General features: G+C 39.1%; 1 protein-coding gene, 1 long non-coding RNA gene and 1 pseudogene across 2 annotated transcripts; 1 reads left to right on the top strand and 2 right to left on the bottom strand.

Annotated features, from left to right (window-relative positions):
• The window catches only part of LOC105920364, an 84859-nt pseudogene that overhangs the window by 59855 nt on the left and 10333 nt on the right, over positions 1–14671 (top strand).
• Positions 1520–2808, bottom strand: LOC118556927. The gene is made up of 3 exons (XR_004927496.1): positions 2242–2808; positions 1906–2071; positions 1520–1801 (listed from the first exon to the last, which is right to left on the bottom strand). It is a non-coding gene; the product is annotated as an uncharacterized LOC118556927 (long non-coding RNA).
• Positions 9080–12616, bottom strand: LOC105928007 (heat shock protein beta-1). The gene is made up of 3 exons (XM_036125563.1): positions 12077–12616; positions 10824–10887; positions 9080–9699 (listed from the first exon to the last, which is right to left on the bottom strand). The coding sequence occupies exons 1-3, from the start codon at positions 12462–12464 to the stop codon at positions 9543–9545; spliced, it is 609 nt and encodes a 202-aa protein (XP_035981456.1). The 5' UTR covers positions 12465–12616; the 3' UTR covers positions 9080–9542.

Raw genomic sequence — 14671 nt, 5'->3', positions numbered from 1 at the left:
GGGGTGTAATAGTGTGTGACTTAAATTATCAGAAGAATAATAAGAAAGAACATTTTAGCTGCTCCTTTAAAGAAATATTTCATTTAAGATACAAAATTAGAGATTAGTGAGAAAAACTGATTTATTGGTTATACACACTTTGGAATCCTGAGCAAAAACATTCAATGTTTAGAAACCTAGTAGGAAAAAGGTTAAATTAGTCAAGATCTGATGAATTAGAACCATATTGTTACAATTTACTTTTGTTTATTTTTATTTAAACACAATGAATTTTAACGCGCTATCATGGTGAAGCTGACTGCTTTAAGGATGGTAATAGTGGACTTTCTATGTTTTATTCAGTAAACCAGATTTAGAAACCAATCTCTGAAACAGATATGCCGAAATCCTTGGCTCCAAAAAAAAAAAACAACAACAAAGAAACAAAACGATACACAGGTAGATTTAATTTACGAATGAATAAGATTTTGTCATGTTACAACCACAACCTTTAATGCATTGTTTGACCCCAAACCCTGCTGCAGTGCTTGTTTCCAAAAGGCTAAAGCTTAGTCTCTTCTGACCGAAGCACACAGTTCCAGTCTAAGTCCCAGAACAGTTAGGTTTTCAGTTTGTGATGGTTGCACAGAGTAGTCTTTTTTCCTACCCTGACTCCCAAGAAGCTGGTTGACGTGTTTTAGAATTTATGGACATATCGATGTTCAGCCAAGGTTAAACGTTTTACTCAAAAATGTTAAAATTCAGAAATAAATAATTCTGTTAAACAAGAAAACTGTGTTTTAGTATGTGAAGTGTTATATGAATCAACAGTGAGGTAAAATGAGAAGTCCCTGATATCTGCAGCAGATAACTAAGTTCAACTTCATGGAAGTTTGACATAATCAACATCTTGTATTATGTCTTTTAAATTGTGACGTTTACAGCAGACCTTGTTAAAACATTTAGTTTTTGATGATGATAGCTTGTGTTACGTTTTCATATTTAATGCAGTTTCTTCATTAAACTCCACAACTGTTTTTCAGCCATTCCTCATAAATTACTTTCTTCCATATAACCTTTTTCTCTCAGTTTAGTTCTTTTTTTTAACCCATGTGAGGCAGAACTGAAAAGTGCTTTACAAATAAAGTTTATTTAGCTGATACTGCAGGCCGGTGACTAACTTGTAATAACAGAAATCCACTTTAAAAAGAGCCACCCTTTTAATGTATAGTTTATTGAGAAATAGGATATTTGTGCAAATTTGAATGAAGAACAAGAAACAGCAGTAAGCACCATAAAGTTAAATCATTTTTCATTTTTACAATGGTTAATTTTATACTGAGCCTTGAAATTATCTAAAAAGGGGAGATAAACATTTCACACATAAATGTCTTTGTCACAGTGTGCTGAAGAGGAATACTTTTCCTTATTGCACATCTCTTTGTAGCCTTCTGTCTGGGTTAGACCGCTTGCTGTTTTTGGGGGCAAAAACACAAGAATAAAATCATGATTTAAGAAAAAGCATTACTCCAATAAACATTAGTAAATATTTTGCTGTGGATTAGGTTGTAGAAGAGCCAGTAATCATGGGAAGGGTTTGATTCTTGGATTTTGTGGTAGAAATAGCCTTTGAAAACAAACAGTATGCACATTTAAAAGAAAAATGTTGTAAAACGTTTCAATGTAGAAAAGCAAACCAATCTTAATTTTGCAAAAAGGATTTTGCAGCCGTCGGGCGAAAGAAAAAGATGATTTCTGTAACTTTTCCCCGACTGAGGGAGGTGTGCTTCACTTCAAGTTCTTCTGAGGACTCCTTCGTTATCTAAGGAACCAAACAAGGAACACCACAGAAAGAACACACAAACCACTTATTTTTCATAAGCTATTCATTACAAGGATAATAGTGCTAGCTCAGTGTTTCCTCACCTTTTAGAACGTTCCCATCTAAAAACCCTAAAACAATAAAAATAAAATGGTTAAAACAACGTATTAGTATCTTTAAATACTTTAGATACTTTATCTTTATGAAAGTAAATCCTACCGTAGTTGAACGGTGTTAAAAGTACATTTTCTTGCTCCACACCTGTGAGGTCTGAAAAATAATTAAACATATATTGTTACACAGCCAAAAAGCGTAGGGGGGATTCCCCAAGTGACATTACTACGGTATCACATGATCAGTGGCGTCATAGGGGGGATTCCCCCACCGTATATTCAACGTATAACTTAAAACATCGTTAGAATATATTCATTAGAACTTACCAAAGAAGCGCATGCCATGTTGTGGGTTGGAGCTTGCGTTCTGACCCTCGGGGTGGATCTGAGCGTTAGTGAGGAGCGAAGCTGAAGAGGTTTCTTGCATGATCTCGAGTGATGACTACCTTGCACCGAATGAGCATCTTTATACATTTCTGGTACTGAGAGGATGCATTTACCGAGAGAGTCGTGACTTCCAGCGGTATACTAAGTTTTACCGAGGCACGGATACCTCGACCTGCGCGGAGCAGTGTCTTATTGAGATAAGTTGAAACGCTTTCCTGTTCTGCTAACTAACAATGGCCTGGTGTGTGGCGCACTGAGCGGCGATGGTCACTGGTTTATTGAGATAACAGGGAGGTTTCCTGTTCGGCTCCCTAGCTGACCAGGAAGTGTAGTGTCCATCCACTGATCTGCGCTGAGCAGAAACTCTGTTGATGAAGATAACAGAGAGGCTCGGTGTTTTTGTTTATTAACTAACAATGAAAGGATGTCATGCTCGTTGAAAGGAAGGTTTTGCTGTTGTGTGAAAATGATAAGATAACGCCCTGCACGATTTTGCTGACTGCAAATGCCGGATCGATATTGTCTCCCCTTCCTGCTGCATGCAAACGCAGCACATGTGTTTGAGACAGCTCCTCCCCTCCTCTACAGAACTCGTGAAACTCGGGGTCGTGATCAGTAAGAGAGTGAGCTGCTGCACTGTTAAGACGCTTTTTGTCGTGCTTCCAAACTGAATTGAGCTTTATAGCAGGATTAAAGATTAAGGATTCTCTATTTCAGCGCAATCACAACGGTGCGGGAAGGAGGTTTTTTCCACGTAGAGTGTGGCTGGTCTGCTGCTGAGCGTTAGATTGAGTGCGTATAAGATACATTAATTGCGTGTGTACAACCGAAATAAATAGATATAATTATAAAGTGAATTGTATTATAATTAATATCATCATTTAATATGGGTGGTATGCTGCTGCTAAGCATCAGATTGAGCGTGTATAAAAATTAAATAACTGAATGTGGATAAAATTAAATCATTGGATGTGTATAAGATAAATTAAATAACTGGATGTGGATAAACTGAATTAAGTAGCTGGATGTGTATTAAAGGAATCATTAGACAAACTTAAATAATCACGATAATAAAGTTAATAACTATATTAATAATAATATCGTATTAATGACAATAATATAATATGGGTAAGGCAGGAAATCAAAGGGAGGCCGGATATCAAGAGGGGCCAGAAATCGAGGGAGGCCGGAAGTCAAGGGAGGCCGGAAATGGGGAGGGGGGACCGGAAATCAAAGGGGAGACCGGAAATCATGGGAGACCGGAAATGATTAGGGTCATTAATCACCCGTCAATTAAAAAGTGACAGAAGGTATACCCTTATGTTTTTTAGCAATATTTGTTTTACTTCTACAGTAGCATTGTTTTATTATTTAATCTAAAAAAAATGTTAGGGGATAACTGAAACTTTATATAAATAACAAAATCTTAGTTAGCCCGGATGTACAGACACATACACTAGCTAACCTTTGCTGGCATTTCGCTGCTGAATACAGAAATGTCATGTTATTTGTATTTTTTTCCACAATATACAAACTATATGTTCATCTAACCTGTGAAAAGCAATCATCCGTGCCTTTACGTCAACAATCCGTTGATTTGAACAAGAATATCCCGAACAGTGCAAAGGCATCTTCTATTGTTTTGTTATAGACTAGTAAGAGAGGTGAGTACTTCAAGATGACGGCCCCAATTCCTACGCCTCAGCAGCATATGAGGGCTCTAGCATTTATATGTATATATATATATATATATATATATATATATATATATGTGTGTGTGTGTGTATATATATGTATGTGAATATAGTGTTAACTGTATGGTTTGAAGCTGATGTGTTATATACCCTTTTGCAAAAAGTAGTATATGTACTTGAAGTAAATCTTATTAGGTATACTTAAGTATAGTCTTAAATCTTGGTCTTAATGTAATTTGTCTTACAATTCTGTTTATATGTTTCAGTAAAAGTCTAGTACACTTCACAATAGCCTACTTTTGTATATGAAATATAGTTCATAAAAAGTAAACTACAAGTAAACTGCCTCATTTGAAGAATGAAATAAGGTGTAGGTGATGTTAAAAAGTTATATTTGTTAGAAATCGTTGTTATAGACTGTATTTAACTGTCAAAATTTTAAAAGGGATTCTGGGTAATCCTTAATTCATTAAGAGAGAAAACAGTAAAAGTTACATTTCCGACCCGTTTTGTTGGGGGGTGAAATATCCAGTAACTTTTAGACCAACGTAAGTACTATAAAGTCAATTTTCTGAGGTACAGGGAGCCAGTGTAAGGACTTTAGAACTAGGGTGATGTGCTCTACTTTCTTAGTCATGGTGAGGACACAGGTAGCAGCGTTGTGGATCAGCTGCAGCTGTCTGATCAACTTTTTTGGCACACCTTTAAAAGCACCGTTGCAGTAGTCAATTCGACTAAAGATAAACACGTTGATTTGTTTTTGAGATCCTATTGAGGCATTAGGCCTTTAACCCAGCAAAGGTTCTTTAGGTGATAGAAGGCCAACTTTGTTATTGTCTTTAGATGCCTTTAAAGGTTTAGGTCTAAGTTCATCCCTACACCCAGATTTCGGGCCAGAAGACTGTCCCCTAAGTCTGTAATATGAAGATCAATGTGAATCAAGCAATTAAAACTGTGTGACTGTGACTGGTCTGAAGACAGTCATGCATCCTGAAAATGACTGCTTTCTCCTCTCTTTATCCCCTACCTGCTATAGAAACAAGTTTAATCTCTTCAAGACAATCAGTATCTATTACTGAGTAAAGTTGATCCATCACTCTCTAAGGAACATTAAAATTGTGTTGCAAGCTGCTATTTAGCAAAATAACTTATTTAACATATGAAGAAAATGCTAACTGATTATCCTTATGAGACGGTATGACTTTAAAATGACTACTTTATCCTTTCTTCACATCAGACACAATGGCACCACCCAGCTCTCTAGCCAAGGCCAACACCACCTTCTCCCTGGCTCTGCTCAGAAAGCTGAGTGAGGACAACAAGACTGCAAACATCTTCTTCTCTCCTTTCAGCATCTCTTCAGCTCTGGCTATGGTGATGCTGGGAGCCAGAGGAAACACAGCCACTCAGATGTCAGAGGTGATCTTCACACTCTGAACATGAATCAGCTGAACAGAGAACCTAGAGGGACACATACGTAGATTTGTGAAAATTTCTCCTCAGTGCTTGAAAACCCAGGATTGTCAGGATGATGTCCACAGTCTGTTTGCCAAACTGCTGAGAGATCTCAACCAGCCAGGAGCTCCGTTTGCTCTCAGTGTTGCCAACAGGCTGTATGGAGAGCAGACCTTCAGCTTTCTGCAGGTGAGGGTGTGTTAGTCACCCTGAGCAAACATGGGCATGTTTAGGATAGTTTGATTTATTATAAAACTACTTTGAATGTTTAAGATCATCATTAGACTCATAGATGATGACACACACACACTAATGTGCATATGTCCATTACTCTGAAAATATACCTTGAAGTTCCTCGTCCACGTTGCTTTAACCTTTCTATTTTTCCTCAAGAAACGGGTCATTCTTGCAATCTCCACAGTTTCCTTTGTGAGATGCTCATTCAGATATACTGATGATCCTCCCTATTTCTTTCCCTGTTACAGTAATTCTGTTTTATATTTATGATTAGTAAAGCGTAAAATGATTGCAGGCTTGGTCTTAACTTTTCATGGTAGAGTTTGGCAAACGCCCACCAACCACTCGTTTTCTTGATGTAAAGCGCTTTGAACCGCCGTGTTGCTGAAATGTACTATACAATTAAACGTGACTTGACTTTTTCAATTCTGTTGAATTGAATTACAACTAAAGGTTTGCATTCAGACCCTGCTAACTGTGATGCCCCTAAATACAGATCCGAGTTAAGGTTGTGGAGAAAATTAGAGCTGCATTAATTTAAATAACATCTCCAGCTTTGAACATCTCATGGCGCTCTGTCCATCATTAGGAACTGGGAATCATCAGCAAACAGCAAACCTACTGAGACATAACCTTCTGCCTAAACTGACTGGCTGAATGGCTTGAACCAGCCATGAGGCTCACGGTGACTCTGGAGGACTTAGATCCACAGCTCAGGCTCAATATTTCCCTGTTTTTAATGCAAGCAAGTTTATTTATAAAGCACCTTTCAGTAACAATATGATTCAAAGTGCTCCTTTTTTTTATAGGCTCACAGAGGGGAGATTTGCCTGTGTTTAACTTACCCCTCAGGGAGCAGTGTGCTGCCAACACTGAGTGTCGCTTGTGGGCAATCTGTGGTCAAGGTCCTTGCTCGGGGACCCAGAGTAACAGACGAGTTTTGAACTGAGTTTTGAATCTGCAAGACGCAAACGCCCCCTAACAACCGTGGAAGTGGTGGCCAATCTGTTGCAGACTATGTTGACAGGACAACTATTAGTTGTTTACTTGATTAAACTAGTCTTTATGGAAGAGTGAAAGAAGAAAGCCATTGTGTAAACAGAGCCTGTTTGGAGTTGCATAGGTCCACTGAAACCAAAAAGGACATGGAGTTTTACTGTCTGAACAAGCGTGGTTCCTTTCATATTTCCTCTTAAAGTTTTCCGATTTTATCGTGTTAAAACTACAAAATGTCAGTGCAGTTTATCTGGGATTTTTTGTTGATGTGGGTACAGAAAGCAGAGTGTAGTTGTAAAGTAGAAGGAAAATGATGCATGGTGTTCCACCTTTTTTGACAATATTATACACCCCTGAAATAAAATCCATCAGACTCAGAATGGTTTATCTGGCGCCTTTATGCCCTGCACCAGACAACGAGGGATGGATCAAAGTCCAAAGCGAAGATAAGTCTGAGTTTACTAACTATACTGCCAAAAGAGTTGTAGCAGAAATGTTTTTTTCCACAAAGGAAGGAATGCAGGTATGAAATTTGGTTGTAGCAGATCAGATTAGCCTGTGCTGGTGGTTCATGGTTCCTGTTTATCAACACATTGGGAAAAAGTCTAAGTCACTACCATTTAAATAGCATTCCCTCAGTTCAGACTCTCTAAAGTTTGACATCTCATTTGGTGAAACATTTAGATTATCAACAAAAAAAAATGGCTCATCCCTCTAACTTGAGTTTCTCTGTGCTTTAGAGAAACACAATCCAAATTTGTTACAATGTTTCTTTTCCTGTGATATTCCCACTTTGGCTAACACTGTGTGCAGTTACTTGTCGTCTGTCTGCATGCACTGGTTAAGGTTAAGGACCAAAAGAGTTGCAAATGTAACAATGTTTAAAACAATTGCAAAAGAGATTTTCTAGTGTTTGTGTTTTACATCTTGACTGACGGCACGACCAGTTTAACCTGCTGATGGACGAAAGCAGTCAGGCTGCTGAACTCAGTCCCCAGTCCACTCTTTTTGTCGTATGAGAATAAGATGGTTTAAAATCTTTGAAAAAGTTTTGTTTTCTTGAAACACTATAAACTCACAATGAGCTTCTATTTGAGAACATTTGTTCCGTGGAGAAAATAATCATCAAACATGCCAGCAGGAACCAAAGTCAAAATTACTCTCAAAGGATGATTAACCAAGCTAGGTTTTACTTAAAACATGTACATTGGTCATGTTTTTCTCTCTCAGCTGCATCCGTGATTGGTAAAACCCTTTTAAATGACCTTGTTAAGGCAGAAGCAGAGAGCAATTCTCCATCAATTATGTATATATCTAGTTGGGAATAATTAATCTGAGACATTTCTGTATGATGGAATTATGCAATTTGAATGTGATGACAAATTTCAGTGCTACCACACAGACAAGCCTGTTGTAGCAATCAAACCCCTCTTGTAATAGGTAACCACCCTTTTGCCTGTTTCTATTGGTATTTTTAAAGGTAATTTAAAAATAATTTTGAACTTTACGGCTGCACAGTGGGGCAGTGGTTAGCACTGTTGCCTTGCAGCAAGAAGGTTCAGGGTTTAAATCCAACCCTGGGTCTTTCTGCATGGAGTTTGCATGTTCTCCCTGTGCATGCGTGGGTTCTCTCCAGGTACTTCGGCTTCCTCCCACAGACCAAAAACATGACTGTTAGGTTAATTGGCTTCTCTAAATTGTCCTTAGGAGTAAGTGTGTGCGTGAATGGTTGTTTGTCCTGTCTGTCTCTGTGTTGCCCTGCGACAGACTGGCGACCTGCCCAGGGTGTACCCCGCCTCTCGCCCAGTGAACGCTGGAGATAGGCACCCCCCGCGACCACATGAGGGATTAATCGGGTCAGAAAATGGATGGATGGATGGATTTTGAACTTTACTGCCATGGATGTGAATACTTCTGTTCCTGTAATTCCTGTAAATGTCTAAAGACACATTTTTACACTTTGTCTTTATATGCTATTTGGGATAGTTTTTAAAATACAAATAAAACAATATGTAAAGTGCTTTCAGAAGGAGTTACAGCGTAACTTTACTGTGAACACTTTACCAGTGTACCATCATCTCAAACAGCCTGATTGATGCACTGTTATCAAATCTGTGAAGCATCCATGAGGATGCATCTTGTTAGGCGCAAGCTGCCTGGATCACTCGCAGGGCCTGACGTGTTCTACTTGCTCTCTTTTGCATCACTGACCTTTGCATAAATAACTGAGTGAGAGGAAACCGCAGCATCGTCAGGGCTTGACGTTTCTGTTGTTAGTTTTCTGCATCAGGTCAGATCAAACACAGCCAAATGTAACTTAGTTAACATGCCACAGAGACGAGGACAGAGAGCTGAAAAGAGTGGTATTGGTAAAAGAACAGAGGAAACTCTACAGATTTCACTTTTTGTTTTCTTTATTTTCTGCTTCAATGGCTTAAAAAAGAATGCTCAGTTTTCGAAGGAAAAAAAATCAGCCATTTTTCAACACAGTGACACAGTATTCTTTGTAAGGGACCCTATTAATTAGATCTGAAGATGCAACAAATACAAGTAAAAATATACTGTTCTTCAGAGGAGTGTGATCTCAGCACAAGGATCTGGCATATGGCAGTGGTGCAGATGTGTTTCCACAATGTGCTCGGCTCAATAACGTGAACGGATGGAAGAGATGAGCGGGCACAATACACGGGCCCAATTTGGAAGTTACCGTGAGATCATACCGCTTATATTTACAATTAGACAAAACGCTTATATAAAAGTGTGTGTGTGTGTGTGTGTGTGTGTGTGTGTGTGTGCGTGTGTGTGCGTGTGTGTGTGTGGGTTGATATCAAGGAGAGACGTGAGGTCCTGCTCTTCTTTCTACTTTTTAGCCACGGCACCTGACTTCTCCACATTCACAGGAATGGTGGTCTCGGAGTACTCGATGGCTGGCTTGTTTATTGGAGCCTCCACAGTCAGGACACCCTCGGGAGACAGGGAGGAGGTTACCTTCTCGAAGTTTGCTGTAGGTGGCAGACTAGAGGGGAGCAAAAGGACACGGTCAAGTTTGGTGGCTCAAAAAGTAGAGTGCCATCCCTCTGTGTTCATCTCTGTTGACTCGTTTTACATTTTGCCACGTTCCAATTGCAAGCTTCAATGTATTTTACTTGGATTTTATGTGCTTGACCATCTCAAAGTATTGCATAATTGTGAAATAGAAAAAAAGTGTAGTTTCACAGTTAAAAATCTTAGTGTCTATTTGTATTCAGCCAAAGTTACCCTGAAGCCGATAAAAAAAATCCATCGTAATTAACTGCCTTCAGAAGTCATCAAACCGTTAAAGCTTACTAGCATGCAATTTAATCCTCTGGTAAGCTAAGACCTAAAATCAACTTTTGCCCTATATGCAAACAGCCAACTTGGTCGGAAAATTAACTTTGCGCATCACTCTGGTTAAACAACTCCCACCATAGTGAAATTAAAACAAAGCTAACAACCACCCCCCAAAAAAATAAAATAAAAAATAACCTTGAGACAGTGGTGGGGGTTTAACTCCCAGCAGGAGAGTAACCCTAATCTACAGCCAGAACTACAATTGAATGGTTGGATAAAAGAAAATTAATGTAAGACTGGCATGGTCACTTGAAAATCTAAGTCTAACAATCTCTACTAAGAATGTCAACAATCATTTTCCTTGCACTTCCCTATGAACTACTTCTTGTTGGTATGGCTCATAAAATCCTGCTTCAGTACATTGAACATTAAGGGTGAAGCGAGAAATTGATCAAGGGCTCCAAACACATCTGCACAGTGCTTAATTTCATAGAAAAAAAATAAGACAGACCACTTGTACAATAGCTAAGAGAGCAGTCAATCCTTCAATCACCAGGCAGTGAAGTAAAAGCAGTAGTGTGTTATAGCCTGTAGGTAGAAGCAGAGCTCTGGTGAACTAAAGATTCACACAGGACGCTGCAGGGACTTTCAATAGCATGATATTTAATCACATTTGCAACTAATGTTTTGAATAGGGTTATTGGCTAATTGCATTATTGCATAGTAATCTCGTTTTTGTAGGAGGTCGACTAGAAAAATTAAATACAGAACAAAACCATTTAGAACAGATTTAGTTGGTCTTAATTAGTGATAATTAATGGTACTTACGTGTATTTTCTAGTGAAGCTTCTTGACACGAAACCATGCTCATCCTTTCTTTCTTCATGCTTGCCTGAAACCGACAAAATAATTACCATTTAGTTAGATAGTGTATTTTCACCATGTAATACATTAGATTGAACTACTATATTCTGTTTTATTTTGGCTACACAGTTTTCTTCTGAACCTTAAAGAAAATCTAAAAAGCCTGTCTCAGTGTTAGGGAAATTTGTTTGAACTATGTCTCCTGGTATTGGCCGTGAATTTGAGAAGACTGGTTTGACTAAAATGGTTGTTCTGCGGCTACACACTGCACAGTTTGGTATCCATAATGATGTCCACTTGCCTTTAGAGCTTGTAAATAAAAAATTACAGTCTCTGGCATATTACATGCCAGTCTCTGGCATATTACATGCCAGTCTCTGGCATATTACATGCCAGAGACTGTAAAGGGTACCTAAACTTAAACCTTTGGGCCACTTGGACCTTTTTTTCTTTTTTGGAATATTTAAGATACAAAAGAAGCTACGTTAGCTTAGCATGGAGAATATGCCTAAACATACCATTAGTAGTTAAGCTGTTTCCAAGAAAATTTGTTAATGGGGTTTATTTTGGTAAGTAAATAAATAAATAAAATCAAAATTAAAAGAAATAAAAGCAAATGAAAAACTCTTGAGGGCTTTTGGTGCTGGTAGTGGAGGTGGAGGGTGACCGTACACATGCTGCCATGTCCAGCTTGGCTATCTGAAATTGTTGTTAACACGATTCAACAATTGTTTGTTACAGGTCACGCATATGGCATGAAGTATAACTTTAAAAAGTGAGCTATTACAGTCAAATTGTGATAGTGAAACTTTAAGGGCTTTTGTCCAGGGATATTGCCTCAATATGTAAAGTTATATTGAGGCAATATCCTGAATTGAAACAGGTTTGTCATAATCTTACCCTTTTCATCTTCCATCTGCCTTCCACATGTTGAAGTAGTCTATTGTTTTGATTTTAAGAGGGATATCAGCTCAAACACCCCTCCCTTCCATTGGGGAGGGGCGTCTTGAGATAATATCCTGAGTTTCTGCCAAGAAAATAGATCTTAAAGGCATGTGTTATCCTCCCACAATTTAACTTTTGTTCAAGCCTCTTGCAATTGTTGTTTTCAAAAAAAAAAAAACACACTTTCAAGTCTAACACTTTACCCTGTAATGTTTAAAACAAGCATCCAGAAGGTTTCAGCATGAACAACGAGGAAAGGCATGAGTGCTCACCAGAAATTTCCAAAACACCATCCTTGGTCTTCACCACCAGCTCCTCAGGTGAGAAATGGGGGACATCCAGGGAGATCTTCCAGTTGTCCGGTGTCTGCTTGACCTCAGACATCCCGCTGCTCATTTGCCGGGACATGGCCCTGGCTTGCTGGGCCATCATATGGCCGGGGTGGTACATCATGTGGCTCTGGGGCATCATGATGTCCGGGCCCATGAGGGATGGCCTCATGTACCCAGGCCAGTGGGTGGTGGGGAATGCGGGGAAGTCCTCAAACACAGGCGGGAGGCCAAATGCCTGGTCAAAGATGCGGCTGGTGTGGTTCAGGTCTCGGAATGGGTCCCAGCTGTGGGTCCGCTGCATGGTGAAGGGAATACGTCTCTCGGCCATGCTGGCTGTGGTCAATCAGAGGAGGTGTGTCGGCAGGAGATAGAGGAGATCAGCTCGCTGGAGTCTAAACATGCTCACTGCCTCTCAGCAAAGAGCTTTTATACACTCTGGGAAACCAGCCCCCCTTCGAAACATCACTCCCACTCAAGCCCCACCAGCCCACACCCCCAGGATGTCTTGGAAAGTGCTAGAACCCCTATTGGTGGACTATGCAGCATGTAAATAGAATCCAGCAGGAGGGCGGTCCATAGTATCAGCTGCCCTGGGCTTTGTAGACAGCCCTCCCCTATCCTGTGAGTGATCCCCTCCCCTCCCCTCCCCTCCCATCTATCTTCTGAAAGAAACCAGAAAAGACTGGAGGGAAATGGGCCAGTTCTGGGAGGAACTGGGTAGATTAATTTGGATAGAGGGATATAAATAACATCATCAACAGCTGGTAAACAATCAAGGCACGCTATATAAGGCCTTGTTACAAAAATAATAAAAAAAATAACAATTTGGGAGAAAATGCACGGATGCATCATCATGTTTTTTGAGTACCTTGCTTTTCACTTACCCTTTTTTTATAGCATTTTCTCATGTTAAAAACACATACTCAGAGTATTTTATCATAATTTTGTGAAAGTATAACCTAATGTAGTGACTGATTGTAATGGGAAAGAAAAGGTACAAAGTCTAAAAAATGTTTCACAGTTATAAACTTTAAAAACCTGCCAGGCAGCAAACAAGTACTGCACATGGCCCCGAAAACATGACCCCCATGTTTAAACAGAGTTATGGCAGCATCATCATACTGTGGCTGTTTTTTTCTTCAGGAGGGCCACTGAAGCTGGTCAGAGTTGATGTTAAGCCGTTGATAAAGCCTAATTCAGGGCTATCCTAGGAAGAAGTGAAAAAGAAAGTGTGGCATGTGTTTGTATTCAGCCCTCTCAATACTTTTCAGGCTTTGCTGCAGTTACAGCTCCAAATTGTCTGGGGTATGTCTCTGCCATCTTTGCACATCCAAAGACTCAAATATTTGCCTATTCTGCTTTGTAAAAGAGTTGAAGCTCAGTCAGTGAGACTGGATGAATTGATGGTCTAAGCATCAGATTAAGCAGCAAACAGGCTTACACTGGAGGCAACTGGACTAGCGAAGGTCTGGTTGCCTCCGATTTAAGCCTGTTTACTGTTGTGATGACCCGAATAACTGAGAATTTGCATCGGCATCTTCCATCAGATTAATTGAATCAAGGTCCGGACTTTGACTGGACCATATTAACACATGAATAGGATAAGAGTTGAACCATTGCTTTGTATCTCTGGCTGTATGCATACAGACGTTCTCCGCCCCTATCTAAAAGTTCAGGTTTGGCCAGTAATTATCTCCACCCAACTCTGACTAGCTTCTTTGTCTGTACACAGAAATAGAGTCTCCATTATGACTGGTTGATATAGAACAAATTTATCTTTATTGCAACATCACACAATGAAGTACGAATATTGCAAAGACCTCCTCAGACTGTAATGCATCCTAGGCTAATTATACAAGTATTCAGACACTCTGCGGTAGTAATTTATTTGGTGATTGAATGCTACAGATAAAAAGTTTTTTAGAAACTACATCTCAGGTGTAGTAAATTGTTAAAAAAGAACATATAGTTTTGATATCATGAATATACGTATATATTACAACCAATTCTTGGTGACAAACTCCTTTCGTGTGTCTAAATCTGAAAAGGAACTTTAATATGGGTAATTTTTCCACATACTAAAAATTTAGGAGGCTGAATAGAATTTTTAAGATCGGGTATGAAAAGACAAAATCAACGGTTATTAGTATGGTGTAACTATACGTGTGGTGTTACAGCTTTGAAACACTAAAGCACTAAAACACCAAACATTTAGATGCTTTAAAATTTCCAAATTATTTACACTTTATCAAGAAAACACCCACAGAAATGCCTTTCTGGGGCATTTTTTTTTTTTTTAGAAACTATTGAAAATAAATTGTACTCCACATGGTTTGTTGGATAAATAGTTTTTAATAACATGGCTTGAGACTTTTTTAGCACACACCACCCCAACAACACCCCCCCCCCCAACATAGAGACTGAAAATAAGATGCCAATTTCTGATATATTGATCAGAATTATCTGTTTTTCAGCAAATTGCTGCAGTTCCCAACTTTCATTTGAGACGTCATGGTTTGCAAAAGTGCCTTGCTG

Source organism: Fundulus heteroclitus, chromosome 21, assembly GCF_011125445.2.
Source record: "Fundulus heteroclitus isolate FHET01 chromosome 21, MU-UCD_Fhet_4.1, whole genome shotgun sequence".
NCBI classification, from domain to species: Eukaryota; Metazoa; Chordata; class Actinopteri; order Cyprinodontiformes; family Fundulidae; genus Fundulus; species Fundulus heteroclitus.
Note: the sequence above shows the minus strand (reverse complement) of the source record. Positions and strands in the feature narration are given on the sequence as shown.

Excerpts from the sequence above, each read along its gene's own strand:
- LOC105928007 (XM_036125563.1), bottom strand. The coding sequence starts at position 12,464 with ATGGCCGAGAGACGTATTCCCTTCACCATGCAGCGGACCCACAGCTGG. Across the intron at positions 10,888-12,076 it reads TGGTGTTTTGGAAATTTCTG|GCAAGCATGAAGAAAGAAAG; the intron begins GTGAGCACTCAT and ends TGTCGGTTTCAG. Across the intron at positions 9,700-10,823 it reads AGCTTCACTAGAAAATACAC|TCTGCCACCTACAGCAAACT; the intron begins GTAAGTACCATT and ends GCTCCCCTCTAG.